At 44.8% G+C, this 18,685-nt stretch overlaps 1 protein-coding gene across 11 annotated transcripts in view; it reads left to right on the forward strand.

Moving 5' to 3' along the window:
• Positions 1-18,685, forward strand: part of LOC126356163 (pericentriolar material 1 protein-like) — a 382,055-nt gene that overhangs the window by 197,045 nt on the left and 166,325 nt on the right. For all 11 annotated transcript variants that reach the window (XM_050006912.1, XM_050006916.1, XM_050006913.1 and 8 more), the window contains exon 26: positions 3,547-3,748. In XM_050006912.1, the coding sequence (XP_049862869.1) occupies positions 3,547-3,748 (202 nt within the window). The remainder of the gene's footprint in view (positions 1-3,546; positions 3,749-18,685) is intronic.

The following is an 18,685-nucleotide window of genomic DNA, read 5'->3' on the forward strand; positions in this document are numbered from 1 at the left end:
GATTTCTTTAAACATTGTCTAACATCAACTCACTTTCAGTGAGAGGACAAATTGCGTGAACTGACTGATGGTGAGGCTATGGATAACCCATTCAGTGCAGTTGTAAAGAATTATTATATGGAAAAATGTGAAGAAGCAGCCCATCAGATGGTGAAGAAAAAACCCTCATGGTGGGTTTGGTTGATGAATGACACTTTCGTTTTATGACCTCATGGAGAAAAAGAACTCTGAGAATTTCTAAATTTTCTGAATAATATCAATTATAATATGAAGTTCACTATGGAAAAAGCGAAAGGAGGTCAGTTATCATTTTTTAGTGTACAGCTACTTTGGAAAGTTGATGGAGCTTTAGGGTATAAGGTCTACAGGAAGCCCATTCACGTGGATAGAAACATTCCTAGAACTTCCAGTCACCATCCCAAGCAGAAAAGAAGAGTTATCAAAACAATGGTGGACATGGCTAAAAGATTCTGTACTTGGCGGACAAGCTTGATCATTTAAGAACTGCCTTCAGAAGAAGTGGCTGTGCCGACAGAGGGATAAATAGGGCACTACCCCTAAAAGATCTAGAGCTTTTAACAAAAAAAGAGCCAACTAAAGGGAGTGTTTTCCTTCCACTTGTAAAAACTGTCACTCAGAAAACACAGAATTGATACAGTGTTTAAACTAACAAGAGGTGCACGAACATTTGAATACATCAAAAGATCTTTGCCCATGGCTTGCCGCAGCAGGAGTTTATAAAATCCCTTGCATGTGCAGTCATGTGTACATAGGAACTGCAAAAAGAAGCGTGTACATGCATCTTAAGGAACACAAGAGAAATTGTCACCTGTGCAATATGGATAAGTCCACAGTAGCAGATTGTGCTGTGGCACCAGGGAACCATCAAATTTATTTTTCTGACTCTGTGGTTTTATTAAGATCTAATAATTACTGTGCTAGGGTGTACAGAGAGGCTGTAGAAATTTAAAAGCACAAAAACAGTTTTAACAGAAAAGAAAAATGATTGAAATTAGTTGTGGGTGTTGGTGGCAAATAAAACAAACAGCACCAACTATTTCTTTCTACAAGCTCTATAACATTTGTCAGTATGACTTCACATTCCTAGGTAGTAGTCCGATGATGTAAAATCCAACTGTTGCATGGATACTTGTAAACAATTTGCTTTGCAAAGCTTATTTCAGACTAATTGATTTCTGAGTTGTTAAAGCCTCTGATAATGTCTCTAGCATTGGAAGACAAAAATATTAGACAAAGAATTATGTCTTTGTCCACAGCCTTATGCTCATAAAACAAATGTCAGCAATAAAAGTAAGTTTGTATTCCTGCAAGTTTCCCTGCATATTACTTCATCACACCAGACAGTATTGTTTGATCTCTAAGTATGAATTTGATTGTCTACTTCTATGATGATCATGACAAGTCAACCCCTTAAGTCCACACTGGTGAAAGTAATCAGTCAGTAGAACCATTTATGTTTGATTGTGATAAGGAAAGAAGGGGATTCAGCAGGCTGGTAATGGAGGCCCAGAGTGTTAGTGCCTCAGTCTTGTAGATGGCTATCTTGTAGCGTGTTTAAAAGTTGCTTTAATTAGTGTTTGTTGCACTGTGTATACTTGTCCATGTGAGAAATATAATTTTTTTTAAATTCACTCCACAACAATTGAATGTTTGCCCCTGAGATTTATTTATAGTCATATTGCACACTTGTCTTACCAAAAACTGAAGCCTTGTAAAGCTCGGAATGCTAAGTTAATTGCAATGAGTAGAATTTGTCGTATGAATACTGACTTGTCTCTTTCTTCTCTGTTTAATATTTTCACTTTTGTGAAGTTGTTTAAAATATTTTTTGGCAAGGGCATGCCAGTTACATATAGCAAATGTAGGAATTTTGTTGGAAAGTTTATTCTTTCATCTTGGTTTATCATTGTATTAATGGACTAAAAAGTTTTTTCCTCACTTGTATTGTACTCTATATTCACTGATGTGTTTGTTGAACTATGTCAATTTTTGACGCTAGAGTTGTTCACCCACACAACTATTCTTTTTTTTACGTAGTTCCTCTCTATAAGCGGATACAGTTTTTTCACGAATTCTTCCTCTGTCTTTACTGCACTGCACGGCTTATAAATTGAAGGCAGTTTTACAAGAGTATGGATCAGTGTGGTATGAGCCATTTCCAAGCTGTATTCTAGAACATATGAAAACATTTGTTAACATTCATGAGTATTTATAAAAGCTCAAGAACATTAGGCAGCAATATCAAATTTTTTTCTCTTGAAAAATACAGGGTATCTCAAAAGGTATGGTTCAACATTAATGTTTTACAGCATCCAAACTAATTAAGATATTTATACCATGCTTGGCTTACATGAGACACTATCCTTAAAAGTTTTTATGCCATTTCTTCAATGTCAACGTGAATGCCTTTTGTGGCATGTTCAGCATTGATCCAGTCTGTATTCGAGTTCTATCCGTACTCAGTGCAACATATCTACATTCGTTTTGGCAGTGGCATTGTGTTTGTTTACTTTACTACAGATGTGGAATGTTTTCTCAGCAGAAAATGTTATGTTGTTATAAAATTTCCATCCTTCTCTAAATAGTGAAAAACATCCACAGTGAATTGCATATGTTGTGGCTTGTTGCCTGGTTTCAGTGCATCCGGCTATTACACTCAGGATGGACACATCTGTAACCGTTTCTGAAGAACTCTGTGCATGGCCACTCTAGGGATTTGTAGCATCTGCGATACCTTTTAAACAGCCTCCTGCCGTGAACGTAGAGCCAACCATATCTGTACTGTGTTGGCTTAACTTGTTCCAGGTCATCCAGTATTATGCGTCACATCAATGCTTCCTGTCTGCATAAAATGCCTGTACCAGCAGTGTGTTGGCGTTCATGAGGGTCGGTGCTTCCGGTGTTGGAAGTTCCTTTGAACCTGTGTGTCCGATTTGGTCTGAATAAACCATTTCAAACACTGAGCCATTTCTTGAACTGTTGTTATGCTTCACTCACAGCAACCTGGAACACTCACAAACAAGACATTGTGAATGTTTCTATCATGTAAGCCAAACATGATGTGAATATTTTAATTAGTTTGGACACTATAACACATTGAAGTTGTAAGATATCTTTTGATATACGCTGCACATTGATGCTAAAGAGATAGATGGTGTCACAATGAGCACCATGGTGTGATGGGACCACATCAAACACTCATATCTCCATAACCACAGGAGCTACCACTGCATTATTACTGTAGTGCACAGTGAAGCAACAAAATGTAGCCCCAAACATAAAGACTAGTAATTGCAATGGGCGGTTTTGGTTGTATTGCCAACTTTACCCACAATTTCACTTCTTTATCACACTGGTAGTAACTGAAGTTATGTTTGGACTCCCGTATGGCTTAATTGCACATATTTTGCAATGAGAGAAAGACGTATGTGCTAATTTAAATCCTCAGAGTCTTTGAGAAGAAGTTACCTATTGTCAATTATTATTCCGTTCTGTGTAGTACAATATTCTTTTCTTTACTTGTAGGAAGTCATCCATGGAGCAGTCACTTGGTGAAGTTTTATACTCTGAATTTACTGCACTAGTTGCTGCAAATGAGAACCAACATCATTTCCTCTTACAGCTGTTTGAAAATTTGAAACAAGTCAATTCAGAACCACTGCGCCAGGGCACTCTTCAAGTGTTACAAAATTTTCTTTCCCAGCAATCTCACAACAATAATCCTTTGGTAGGTATTTTAGATGTATATTTCGAATTTTTACCTATACATAATTGATAAAAAAATATATTTAGTGTGTTGTTTATTTCTTTATTATAATGCTGCAAATACACTCCTGGAAATTGAAATAAGAACACCGTGAATTCATTGTCCCAGGAAGGAGAAACTTTATTGACACATTCCTGGGGTCAGATACATCACATGATCACACTGACAGAACCACAGGCACATAGACACAGGCAACAGAGCATGCACAATGTTGGCACTAGTACAGTGTATATCCACCTTTCGCAGCAATGCAGGCTGCTATTCTCCCATGGAGACAATCGTAGAGATGCTGGATGTAGTCCTGTGGAACGGCTTGCCATGCCATTTCCACCTGGCGCCTCAGTTCGACCAGCGTTCGTGCTGGATGTGCAGACCGCGTGAGACGGCGCTTCATCCAGTCCCAAACATGCTCAATGGGGGACAGATCCGGAGATCTTGCTGGCCAGGGTAGTTGACTTACACCTTCTAGAGCACGTTGGGTGGCACGGGATACATGCGGACGTGCATTGTCCTGTTGGAACAGCAAGTTCCCTTGCCGGTCTAGGAATGGTAGAACGATGGGTTCGATGACGATTTGGATGTACCGTGCACTATTCAGTGTCCCCTCGATGATCACCAGAGGTGTACGGCCAGTGTAGGAGATCGCTCCCCATACCATGATGCCGGGTGTTGGCGCTGTGTGCCTCGCTCGTATGCAGTCCTGATTGTGGCGCTCTCCTGCACGGCGCCAAACACGCATACGACCATCATTGGCACCAAGGCAGAAGCGACTCTCATCGCTGAAGACGACACGTCTCCATTCGTCCCTCCATTCACACCTGTCGCGACACCACTGGAGGCGGGTTGCACGATGTTGGGGCGTGAGCGGAAGACGGCCTAACGGTGTGCGGGACCGTAGCCCAGCTTCATGGAGACGGTTGCGAATGGTCATCGCCGATACCCCAGGAGCAACATTGTCCCTAATTTGCTGGGAAGTGGCGGTGCGGTCCCCTACGGCACTGCGTAGGATCCTACGGTCTTGACGTGCATCCGTGCGTCGCTGCGGTCCGGTCCCAGGTCGACGGGCACGTGCACCTTCCGCCGACCACTGGCCACAACATCGATGTACTGTGGAGACCTCACGCCCCACGTGTTGAGCAATCCGGCGGTACGTCCACCCGGCCTCCCGCATGCCCACTATACGCCCTCGCTCAAAGTCCGTCAACTGCACATACGGTTCACGTCCACGCTGTCGCGGCATGCTACCAGTGTTAAAGACTGCGATGGAGCTCTGTATGCCACGGCAATCTGGCTGACACTGACAGCGGCGGTGCACAAATGCTGCGCAGCTAGCGCCATTCGACGGCCAACACCGCGGTTCCTGGTGAGTCCGCTGTGCCGTGCGTGTGATCATTGCTTGGACAGCCCTCTCGCAGTGTCCAGAGCAAGTACGGTGGGTCTGACACACCGGTGTCAATGTGTTCTTTTTTCCATTTCCTGGAGTGTATTTTACTCAAGACATATCATATGTTCCTTAAAAGTAGCCAGTCTGGTTTGCCCCATGAAAGCATGTATTACTGAGCTGTTTGTTTTCACAAAAGTCAGTGTTGGGTAAATTACCTTTGAGGCAACCAAATTCAGATGAACTAACCTACTCTTCCACATCTACACCTATCTTTTTAATATATATATAAAGTTGAGAATACGTGTGTGTGTGTGTGTGTGTGTGTGTGTGTGTGTGTGTGTGTGTGTGTGGGAACTCCTCCCAGACATACAGCCTTAGAGGACCAACATAGGGAGAGCTTATAATGCTGTAGCTATAATACATGTGTAGATACAGATGTGGTGTTTTTAACCCCCTGCCATATGGGCTACCCTCATGACAGGTATGTTTTGTGGAAATAGTATTGACCTGCTCTCCAGAGCAGCCTACATGTCAAGCCCCTATGGAGAAAAGAGTAGGCAATGCGCTATTACCTCCTCCCCCAGCGCACCATTCATGTGGAGCATGTGTTGGTCTCACCGCAGATTTCTAGTACTGAGCCACACACAATTGATTAAACCAATTTAAATATCGATGTATGAAGATCAAAAAATCATTTGTTGACCTTGATATGTAGACTGCCCTGCAAAACAGGTCTATAAATCATGCTGATTAAACTCCCGCACAACACACCTCTCATGTGGGGCAGCATACACATCAGCAGCTGAAAAATTGTTTCTGGCCATATCTCCATTCCTATGGGAAGTAGGTTAAAACCTCCATGCAGCGTGTTGTTTGTGTGCCACATTAGGTTGAAATCAATAGAGGGGTATGAAAGGAGATGCCAGACATACATAAAAAACTACACTCCATCCAAACAGGCCATGGAAGGCCAAATGGTACTGACCAGCCACCATGTCATCCTCATCCCACAGGTATCACTCGATGCGGATACGGAGGGTCATGTGGTCAGCACACCGTTCTCCTGGCCGTATGTCAGTTTTCGAGACCAGAGCTGCTACTTCTCAAACAAGTAGCTCCTCATTTTGCCTCACAAGGGCTCAGTGTAGCCCGCTGGCCAACAGCGCTTGGCAGTCTGGATGGTCACTCATCCCAATGCTACTTCACTGATCTGACGGGAACTGGTGTTACCAATGCGGCAAGGCCGTGCGCTACACACACACGCACACGCACACACACACACACACACACACACACACACACACACACACACACACACACACACACACACACACACACACACACACACACACACTGTGTGTGTGTGTGTGTGTGTGTGTGTGTGTGTGTGTGTGTGTGTGTCTATATATTTTCCTCCCTCTCTGCCCATCTCCTCTTCTCCTCCCTGTCTGCCCCCCCCCCCTCCAAGTGCCACAACTGCACTTGTGTGATGGTACTCCACTCCAACTATCCTTGTGTCCCAAACTCAAACTCCACAATCCACCAGTAGTTGTCAGAAATTGATATAGATATGAAATGCAGACACAACATATGGCATGTAAGGTTACATTCAATATTAGATGTACTGTTCCCAGTTGCCATGATGTATAAACTGGTGGTTGATATCCCTCTGCTACATGCCACATATACACTGAAGAGCCAGAGAAGCCAGTACACCTGCCTGAAATCGTGTAGGGCCCTCCATAATGTTGAAAGTGCTTAATAATGTTCATGTCTCAGGGCTTTGGTGGCCAGTGGAAGTGTTTTAACTCAGAAGAGTGTTCCTGGAGCAACTCTGTAGCAATTCTGGATGTGTGGGGTGTCACATTGCACTGCCAGAATTGCCCAAGTCTATCAGAATGCACTATGGACATCAGACAGGATGCTTACATATGTGTCACCTGTCAAAGTCATATCTAGATGTATCAGGGGTCACGTATAACTGCCAGCCTGTCATCCATGTGGAGCACATGTTGGTCTCACCGTGGATTTCTAGCACTGAGCCACACACAATTGATTTCATCAAAGTGTACGGACCTGAAGATGGCGTAGATGTAACGTCAAAACTAGTAGCCAAATAAATATAAAATCTTAAGTACAACTGGAGGAGTTACGTTTTTAACAAAAACAGTTTTTTTGTCCCCAGCATGTAGGCTGCCCTGTGTGACTGGCCTGTAGTGTTCGATTTGTACAGGCCTGCTTTATCGACCTGTTTTTCAGGGGCTACATCTTCAGATGGGCATGGCTGGGGTATTGTTGAGATGGATGGAGAGGATGGACAGAGAGAGAGTGTGGCAAGAGGGGATGGATGGGATGAATGGAAGCAGGAGGCAATGGACAGTGAGAGGGGATGGACAAAGAGAGGTGATAGGAAGGGGGCACAGAGATAGGGAGGCAGAAATGGATAGGGAGAGAGCAATGAGGAGAGGGGATGGGTAGGGAGAAGGGTCAAGAGGTGATGGACAAATAGGTAGAGTAGGAGTATGAGGAGAGGGACAGACAGCAGGAGGGAGAAAAGGAGGGGTTGGACTATGTGTTGGGCGGGGGGGGGGGGGGGGGGGGGAGGTTGGTATGGACCGAGAAGGAGAAGCCGGTGAAGGTGCAATTGATCTGTTGAATGTGTACGCACATAAAACTGCCGGAAATAGGCTAGTATATGTATTAAGCTCGTGCAAGTGTTGGTAAGAGCTTCTCTTAATGAATGTAGCTGAGAATATGTAAGTATGTGTGGGAACTCCACCCATGCCCATGGACGAAGTGGGTCAGATTTGACACACGAACTTTTTGCCCCAAGAGGACCAACTTAGTGAGGTTTCTAATGCTCTAACACCAATACTTATGGAGATGCAGACGTGTTTTTAAGCTCCTGCCATACTGACTTGCACTGCACAACAGATGTGTTGTGAGGGAATAATAATAACCTGCATTATCAACCTACATTGCAGTGCAGCCTACATGTCAAGGGGAAGAAAGGGTTCTCCAGTTCCTGATGTGTAGACTGCCCATCGGGGGGCGAGCCCTTGGCATATAGGGTGTGCAACACGAGACATGAGTTGTGGGTGTAGTACCAGCCTGCTTCATTGACCTCTTTTTGTAGGGACAGTTCATGCAGATGAGGGCAGGCAAGGGAGGGAATGGTTAGGGGGAGGAGCGGGCAGATGAGTAGGAAGAGAGGCAGTAGGAAGAGATTTACAGGCAGAGGGAGGGAAGGAGGAGAGTGACAGGAAGAGAGAGGGTGGGGAATGAGATGGACAGATAGGAAGACAAGGAGGTGATGTGTAGATAAGAGAGGTGTATGTATATATGTGTGTGTCTAGCATTTCCTCCTAAATTTCTTAATCAATTCCAACCAAATTTGGTACGTAAACATCAAACTTTCTGAGTATCAGCACTATGGATCTTGTAACATCCTAGCCCCAGTAGGAGCACAGATATGGAAAGAAACATTGTGTTTTGTTTTTGACAGCCCCTGTCATATATGTTGCCCTGCACAAGAGGTGCATTGTGTGGAAATATTATCACTGTGCCTTTCAGTCTGTTTTGTAAGGCAGCCTACAGTCAGGAGCAAGGAACAATTTTCCTGCCTCCAACATATAGACTGCCCTGCACAAAAGGCATGTTGCGTTGAGTAGTATCGGCCTGCTTTATCTATCTGCTTTACATGGCAGCCTATGTGTGGGTTCGTTTTCAAGCCCCTGATGTGTAGGCTCCTATGCATGACAGGCATAGTGTGGTAGTATCTGCCAGCTGTATAATGGACACAGGTGGGCGAAGATTGAGGTGGATAGAGGACGGGATGGACAGAGAAAGGTGCAGGAGGTGATGGAAAGAGAGATGGGACATAGGGAGATGGGCAGAGAGAGAGAACGGGGGCGTGGGGGGGGGGGGGGGGGGGGGGGGGGTTGCAGGTGGTGTTTGGCAGAGAGAGAGGGGAAGATGAGGAGTTGGACAAGAGAGATGGGGGAGAGGAGGAAATGGACAGAGAAAGGGGGCAGAGGAGATGTGGACACGTAGAGAGGGACAGGTAGAGATGGACAGTTAGTGGGGGGGGGAGGGGGGAGGTGGGCATGGGCAGAGGGAGCCAGAGAGAGTAGGTGGAGGGGATGGACAAAGAGAGGAGGAAATGAAGAGTCAGAGAGAGTGGAGAGGAGGAAATGGACAGATGCAGTGGGGGTAGGAGGATGAGGTGCACAGAGAGACCTGGGAGGAAGAGGTTGACACGGGGGTTGGGAATATGTGCAACATACATGCTGAATACCAATGGAGGTTAAACAATGGAATAAAGGCTAATTATTTACTTTTGCCTCTTCTTATCACAGTATTACTTTGTTGTACTCAATTAAAGATAATATTGATCTAAGAGACAGTGACAGAAACTCAATATGGTACAGAACTAATGGTTCCACTATGTATACAGATGTCCTTTAAAATTACAGCATCGTGAAGATGATCAGCAACAGATGTTAAATGTACACAAAGTGTGCTACAGAGCTGAATATGCTAATTTCACCACAACCAAATAAACTGGTAAGGAATTATGCTATCTAAATCCTGTATTTAGGCTCTCTCAATCAGATGTTACATTTAAATACAGTTTGTGTCAAAAAAGTGTTATGCCTTAAGAAGGAGAAATGTCTACCAGGGAAAGATCTCACACTGAGATTTTTATTCGGGAGTTATATTTGAGTATAGCTTGATTAAAAATAGTGTTATGCCTTAAGAAGGAGAAATATCTACCAGCATGTTTCAAAATTAGATAGCCTGAGGATCGCACCCCAAGAGACTGAGGTTTATTGTTGCGCAGTATTGCTACTCACTTTGGTCAGGATCCTTCAATTGAATTGGTCATCTCAAAAAGTTCATGAGTCCCAAAAGTAAAGTTTTGCAGAAGAATGCACAAACTTTCTACAGTGTAAACCATCTGTGTATTTATTACTGTTACAATGTCATTGGTTTTTGAATCTTTAAGGACTGCTTAGCATTGTGTATTTTTGTTTTGTTATATGTAGCTTAACATAAAATTAAAATTTTAAACATTTCTGACTTATAACTTTTTGCAGTCAACAACTATTTATTATCTTAAATGAAACCTATACTTGCACATGCATGTTGATTTTATTAAAATTCAATCAATATGGTGAACTGCAAACTCAAATGAGACTATTACTATTTCATTCACATCATCATAGTTTGTTCCTACACTGTCAGCTATTCTTGCATTTTCATTCACATCATCATAGTTCATTCCTGTACTGTTGGCTATTCTTGCAGTTGCTCTTAAAATTCCGTATACTTTGGTGGATATACCTTTTTACTTTCAGTATGTCTCATATTTTATTGACATTGATGGGCACCTGTTTTTCAGGATGTGCTAACTCATCGGGAAGTCTAGGATCCTTATTGAAACTGTAAAGGAGCTGAAATGTTTTTGTGGGAGCACCATGAATGAACAACTCTTGTTTTCCCTTGTCCAGGATAATGTGTATAATACTCAAAACTCACCCATTTAGAAGAGGAAAAAGAAATTTTATGTTCCGTAGAAAATTTTCCCATATTTGATTCAAAGAGACAAGATTTTTTAAAACTAGACAAACCACCAATTTGTAAATGCTTCTATAAAGATGCCATCAACAGGTTCCACTGATAGCTCTTTGATCATTGTCACACTCTTAAAATGTGTAGGTCCTGTGATGATGACTCACGAACTATCTTTTGTTCCTGTACAGGGAAGTATTCTTTCATCTTCTTAAATCTTCCATCTGATACGAATGTTAAACAAAAGTGAATCATTGTGTTATTCTTATTCAAACTGGCCCACCTGTTGGGATCCCCAGGGGGTCGACAACTCTTTTTGTGGATATGTGCGTAGCGAGCACGGGACCCCGAGCTAATGTGGCCCTCCTTCCTTTCCAGGCTGTATACCTTCCTTTTCCGCATCCTCCCCTATTCCCCATCTTCGCCCCCACTCCCCTCACCTCTGGCTCTTTCCTTCCCTTTCTCCCCCTCTGGGAGTATGGTTTGTGCCTACGTCCGGAGGCAGACGCTCGTAAATGTAACGCATTCTTCACCTTCTCTGCTTGTATGTCTTCATCCTTCCTTTGTCCTTCTCTTTTCCTTACCTCTTCTCTTTACCCTTTTCTGTGCTGCGGCATTTGAGACCTCTCTTCTTTCCTTTCCCTTTCTTTGTTTTTCCCTTTCTCTTTCTTCCTCCCTGTGCGTGTCTGAAGGTCGACCCATGCATTTTCGTGCGTAGCCGGTGACGGGGTAATGCGTAATTCCCCACCCTGGGTAGACAGGTAGGACACGTACGTACCCCCTGGTAACGGCCTTCCGAAAGTGCCGATTGGTCCCTCCGTCCTTTTCTCGGGGCGTGTGACCTGAGGTGTGAACAATCACCTTAGGCGGGAGTGCCCTCAGAAAGGGCCCCCACAAGGGAGGAGCACGCCATCGGAGACACCGGTAATCGTGGGGGATTCTTCCGCAATGGTTTCCTCATCTTCCACTTTGTCTGCTCACAAGCGTAAGTTCACTGAGTTTCAGCCACAGACAGTTCTTCCATCATTGCCACAGTTCCTTGTTGTTTCTTGGTTTAATTATTAATTATTCAGAACGGTGTCGACACCATTGCTGGTCTTGTAAAGTTTTGTTCCAGGTTACGGAATGGCACATTGTTGTTAGAAACAGTCAGTGCCCTCCAGGCACAAAAATTGCTGTGTACTTCACTTCTCCACACCTTACCTGTCGGGTTGAAGAGCACCGCACTTCAAATTCCTCACATGGAGTCATTTATACACACTCCCTCGACGGATTGTCTGATGAGGAAATTCAGCACTACCTGTCAGACCAGGGCGTAACAGCTGTTCATAGAGTTATGAAAAGGGTTGACACGAACATCGTTCCAACCCGTACTGTCTTTTTGACATTTGATAGAGTTCAACTCCCATCGAAAATAAAAGCGGGCTATGAGATAATTTCCGTTCGCCGCTACGTTCCAAACCCTACGCATTGCTATCGGTGGCAGCGGTTCAATCACACCAGCGAGTCCTGTTCCAACCCGGCCAAATGTGTTACGTGTGGCAAGGATGCCCATGATGGTGCTTGTCCACCTCCATCCCCTCGTTGCATCAACTGTATGGGTGATCACACTACTTCCTCTCGAGATTGCCCCATTTTTAAAGACGAAAAGCTCATTCAGGAAATCAGAGTGAAGGAAAAGGTGTTGACCTTTGCTGCTTGAAAATTATTTGCAAGTCGAAAGTCCACTGTGCCTCAAACAGGAAAATACAGCACTGTCCTTGCCTCTCCTCGGACAACAAAGGAGGTGGCCACACAGACTTGTGATTTCACCTTTAGTGACACGGTCGTCAGATCGGCCAGCATGAAGATCGCCCGTTCAACCTCCCCACTTTCGCCTGCTCCATTTATGGCTCACCCTTCATCGGGTTCTGCTAAATCTTGATCCCAAACATCATGGTTCCAAGAAAGCTAGTAAGAAACCCAGTTCCTCTCCTTCTCCGCCACGGCGCGTCTCATCTACAGCACCACCTGGCAGTAACCGCCCACACCCTCGGCAGTCTTCTGTGTCGCCGAGGCGCACTGCTGACGGCCGATTAACCGGCCGATCGCTGGTGGCAGGAGCTGCTCCTGAACAACCTATGGATCAGGATCTTTTGCCTTCGGCTGAGTGCCGTTCTACACTTCCGGTCACTAGCTCTGAGCAGTCATTGTGTTGACGGCAACCTTGGCCACATTCTTCTGTTTTCTGTCACCCTATGTCCATTATCTATTGCAATATCCGCGACATTTGAGCCAATCGGGATGAATTGACGATCCTCTTGCAATCCTACTTGCCGGTCATCTTCTGTCTTCAGGAAACAAAGCTGCATCCCCACGACCGCTTCGTTTTCCCCCATTTTCAGTCAGTCCGATTTGATCTCCCCTCTGTTGAAGGCACTCCAGCACATGGAGGACTCATGATTCTTCTCCATAATACTCTCCATTATCACCCAATCCCCTTAAACACTTCCTTCCAAGCAGTCTCTGCCCATCTTTCCCTTTCTGGAAACACCTTCTCTCTTTGTACTGTATACATTCCATCGTCCACATCAGTGACACGAGCTGATCTCCTTCATCTTCTTGGTCAGCTTCCACCCCCCTATTTGCTGGTTGGGGACTTCAATGCCCACCACCTGCTTTGGGGATCTCCACATCCATGTCCGCATGGCTCACTATTGCTAGACATCTTCCACCAAGCGGATCTTGTTTACCGCAACACTGGGGACCCTACATTTTTGTCTGCCTCCACGACAACTTTACCGCACTTGGACCTTTCGGTCGGTACCGTTCCACTAGCTCGGCGCTTTGCATGGTTCACCCTTGCTGATACACACTCGAGTGACCACTTTCCATGTGTCCTTCGATTGCAGCCACAACTACCATATATGCGCCAGAGACACTGGAAGTTTGTCCAACCCGATTGGACACTTTTTTCGTCTCTAGCAACATTCGATGACCGTCAGTTTCCTAGCTTTGACGATGAGGTCACTCATATTGCAGACGTTATTCTTACAGCTGCGGAATGTTCAATACCACGCACCTCCGAATTGCCCCGGCGCCCCCCAGTTCCTTGGTGGAACGAGGCATGCCCTGACGCAATACATGAGCGGCGACGTGCTCTTCGCGTTTTCAGACGCCATCCTACTTTGGCCAACTGTATCCGCTATAAGCAGTCCCGTGCGCGATGCCGTCACGTCATCCGCAATAGCAAGAAGGCAAGCTGGAAATTCTTTACTAGCTCATTTAACACCTTCACTCCCTCCTGGGAAGTTTGGAGTAGGATTCAATGGTTATCTGGCGCGCCTAGTTTCTCCCCGGTCTTTGGGCTCACTGTTGCAATTTCTAACTCATTGGGTCAACACTTTGCTGAGATTTTGAGCTTTTCAAATTACCAGCACTTCTCCTGAAGAAACGTGCAGCGGAAGTGCGACATCTTGCTTCTCCTCTTAAAATCGCGAAAGCTATAATACTGTTTTCTCCATGCGGGAACTCCAACATGCACTCTCTTCTTCTCACTCCTCCACCCCAGGACCGGATGGTATCCACATCCAAATGTTGCTGCATTTATCAACCCATAGTCTGTGCTACCTCCTTCGCCTTTATAACCGAATTTGGACCGACAGTACTTTTCCCAGATGATGGCGGGAAGCTATCGTCGTTCCTGTTCCGAAACTTGGAAAGGACAAACATCTCCCCTCTAGCTATCGCCCCACTTCTCTCACCAGTAGTGTATGTAAGGTTTTGGAGCAAATGGTTAATTGTCGTTTAGCTTGGTGGCTGGAGTGCCGCAGTCTTTAAACACCTGCCCAATGCGGTTTCTGAAAGCATCGTTCTGCAGTTGACCATCTTGTTGCTCTCTCCACTTATATCATGAACAATTTTCTCCGGGAGCCCCAAACAGTAGCAATATTTTTTGATCTGGAGAGAGCATACGATACTTGTTGGAGGACAGGCATCCTCTGCACACTGTTCTCTTGGGGCTTTCAAGGGCGGCTACCCCTTTTTCTTCGCAAATTTATGGCAGAGCGTACATTTAGAGTGCAGGTGAACACCACTCTCTCCCGTACTTTCTCCCAAGAAAACGAGGTACCCCAGGGATCTGTGCTGAGTGTTGTACTGTTTACCATTGCCATAAATCCAATTATCGACTGTCTCCCTCCCAATGTCTCAGACTCCATCTTTGTGGACGATTTTGCGATCTACTATAGCTCTCAATGGACCAGCCTTCTTGAACGACGTCTTCAAGGCTGTCTCGATCGCCTCCACTCTTGGAGCCTCGAAACAGGCTTCCGCTTTTCTCCCAGTAAGACCGTTCATGTTAATTTTTGGCATTTTACAGAGTTTCTTCCACCCTCTTTACATCTAGGACCTGTCAACCTTCTGTTTTTGGACGGCGCTAAATTCTTGGGTCTTCTGTTTGACAGAAAACTGTGCTGGTCCTCCCACGTTTCCTATCTTTCTACTCGCTGTCTGTGATCCCTCAACACCCTTCGTGTCCTGAATGGTACTTCCTGGGGAGCGGACCAAGTGGTCCTTCTCCGCCTCTATCGCGCCTTAGTGCGCTCGAAATTGGACTATGGAAACATAGTTTACTCCTCTGCTCGGCCGTCTATTCTTCGGCGTCTCGACTCTATCCACCACTGCGGATTACGTTTAGTGTCTGGAGCTTTTTACACCAGCCCTGTGGAAAGCCTTTATGCTGAGACTGCTGAACCTCCGCTGTCCAATCGGCAGGCAGTCCTACTGAGTCGTTATGCTAGTCATCTGTCTTCCATGCCTGCTAATCCACCCCATGACATTTTTTTCGACGCCTTCTTCGATGTAGGGTATGCAGGCCGCACTTCCTCCCTACTACCACCGGGAGTCCACATCCATCAACTGCTCCATTCTCTTTCCTTCCGCTTTCCTAAAACCTTCTTCACAACTTGGGGTACAGCACCGCCTTGGCTCCGTCCCCGGATCTGCCTGCTCCGTGACCTTTGTCAATTTCCCAAGGATGGTACCCCTTCACTTGTTTATCGTCGGGCATTTGTTGCTCTATGTGCACAAATGAAGGAAGCCACATTTATTTACACTGATGGCTCGAAAATATCGTTAGGTGTAGGGCGTGCCTATATTGTTGGTGACACCCCAAATCGATTTCGGCTTCCCGACCAGTGTTCGGTTTATACTGCGGAGCTTTACGCTGTTCTCCAGGCTGTCCAATACATCCGCTGCCATCAGCGGATACAGTATGTTATCTGTTCAGATTCTCTCAGCTCTCTCCTCAGTCTACAAGCTCTCTACCCTGTCCACCCTCTGATCCACTGGATTCAGGACTGCCTGCACTTGCTCCAGTTAGGGGGCGTCTCGGTGGCGTTCCTCTGGATCACAGGACACGTTGGTATCTGTGGAAATGAGGTGGCCGATATAGCGGCCAAGGCTGCAGCAGTCTCTCTTCTTCGGCCAGCTATTCGATCGATTCCCTTCGCCGATCTACAGAGTGTTTTATGTCGTCGTGTTGTTCTTTTATGGCACGCACATTGGTTGACACTTCCCCATAATAAATTTCTTGGACCTCTTCCTCCCGAATGCGTTGTCAGGAGGAGGTAATTTTAACCAGACTCTGCATAGGGCACTGTCTTTTTAGCCATCAACATCTTTTAAGTGGCGATTCCCCCCCCCACTCTGTCCCCACTGCTCTCAGCTGTGGATGGTAAGACACCTTTTAATTGAGTGCCCCTATTTTACTCCGTTACGCACCTGTCTACAGCTGTCGCCTGATATATCGTCCATTTTAGCAGATGACAAGCGCTCGGCCAATCGCGTTCTCAATTTTATTAGTGCCAGTAAGATGACATCAGTCGTTTGAGCTCTTTTTGGGGCCAACCAACCCCTTTCTGTAGTGGATTTTTAAGCTTTCCTTCTGCTTTTAGTTTCTCCAATTTTTTGAGTTTCGTTCCCATTGCTGCTGGTTTCCATTTTCGTTTTTTACCGTTTCCTAAGTCACAGACGCTAATGACCATAGCAGTTTTGCACCCCCCCCCCCCCCCCCCCCCCCCAAAAAAAAAAAAAAAACACCTGTTGGAGAACAGATGAAGCTAATTCTCTTCTTTTGGGATATTTTTCTGGATGTGATGGTACAGAAATAAGCAAACTTCATTTCCACATTTCTTGACTGTGCATTCATGGTACCTATAAGAGTGTGAGTCTTTATTTTTCATATTGTGTGTGTCAAAATTATTGAGCTATAGCTCTTTGTTCTTTTTTTTTCCAAGTAAAAGATATCCTGAACAGGAATAGTTAATGGTAAATTTCACATGTAGTCAAACTTCAGCCCACAGACATTACTTCCCTTTTTACCGTGTTATGAAACTTTACTAATTTTACTGTGAAATTTGTTGGACCTTCTGTGGTGAACAACTAATTGCATTGTCACAATTTGTCAACCTTAACAAGAAAAAGTACACATGAAAGCAGCAAGGGGCCACCAACGTCTTTTGCTTTCAGCTAAATACACTTCATTATAGTCACTGCAAGAAGGACATGGCTCAGTGACTCATGACCTTTCTGCACTGAGTGACGCCACTTGACAGTTGACTACTTCCTTTCTTGTCTTTAGTAATCTGGCTATCTGTATCACCCAGTTCCAATATATAACTCATTTTTGTAAAAAAGTTGACTCGGGGTCTTTCTGCAATGATCAATTAATTTGTAATCCAAACTTGGAATCAGTTGGTCCAGGAGACCCATTCTCAGTGCCATGCATGATCTAAATGATACACACACACACACACACACACTTGGCCATACAGCCATGTCCTGTAGCATGAATCAGGAAATGGGTCTGTTTACATGAAGATAGGTATCGAGATGAACAGTCTAATGATGTCTGAATACCATGAGATGCCAGCACAGTGACTATTGTTGCAGCAGAGAGAGGTGTGTCAAAACTGGCACATCCAATAACAACACATAACACAGGAATGGCACCACATTGTCTTTTCAGATGAGTCCCAGTTCTGTATATAGCCTCACAGTGGACATATTCAATGTGTGGGAACTCCAAGAAGAATGAAAGTTGCCAGATTGTGTTTGTCTCGCAGGTGGTGTGATGGAATGAGGTGTCATTGAATATGCTACATGATCACTTCTGGTTCTCATTCGCATGGCCAGTAATTTGGATGCTGGGCACTACATTCCCGATGTGTTAAGACTAGTGGCTGTGGCTGATGTTCGATGTGTCCATGCCATGATCTTTCATTGAGATAAAATAAGATAACAATTGGCCCATTTTTTCATGGTTTCCCATTATACAGAGGGCCTCAGGCTCTGGCCAGCACATTCTTGTGATTTCTCATGCAATGAAAACATTTCGTCAAGGACTGTTGAGAGACTGGCACGGCAGTTGATGGTATCTGGCTCGGAGCTGAAGCCGCATGCAGTGACATACTATTATGTCATACGAGCTCACTTTGACTTAGTGCCCAGCCAAGTTAAGAGTTGGCAGCTTGGTGTACTAAATTTTGTTCCCTGTATACCTCCATATTACCTACAAACCTAATCATGTATCCTTCCCTCTGTATTGTATACACACAATAGGTAAAATTTCATTATTTGCTATCATTCCTGGCAGTTTAATTGTAATGAGCAGTAGTGTATTTGTGAGGGCCCCCCACCTCTCCGCTCATCATTGAGATGTTATAAAGATGATAGTTGTGATGAAAAATTCAAGCTGAAGTATTCTTTAGTACTCTCTAACACTCCTTACCAAAAATGTGTACATTTACTTATGGTTGAAGTTTTTCATATGAACTCCTTTAACCATGTGCCATGAGCTATAACTAAGTATTCTACATGTAGCCAGAATAATGGCCATAATCATTGTGTCACAACAGTGATATCATTTTGTGTACTAATGCAAAGCACTGCAACCCATC

This window comes from Schistocerca gregaria, chromosome 3, assembly GCF_023897955.1.
Source record: "Schistocerca gregaria isolate iqSchGreg1 chromosome 3, iqSchGreg1.2, whole genome shotgun sequence".
NCBI lineage: Eukaryota > Metazoa > Arthropoda > Insecta > Orthoptera > Acrididae > Schistocerca > Schistocerca gregaria.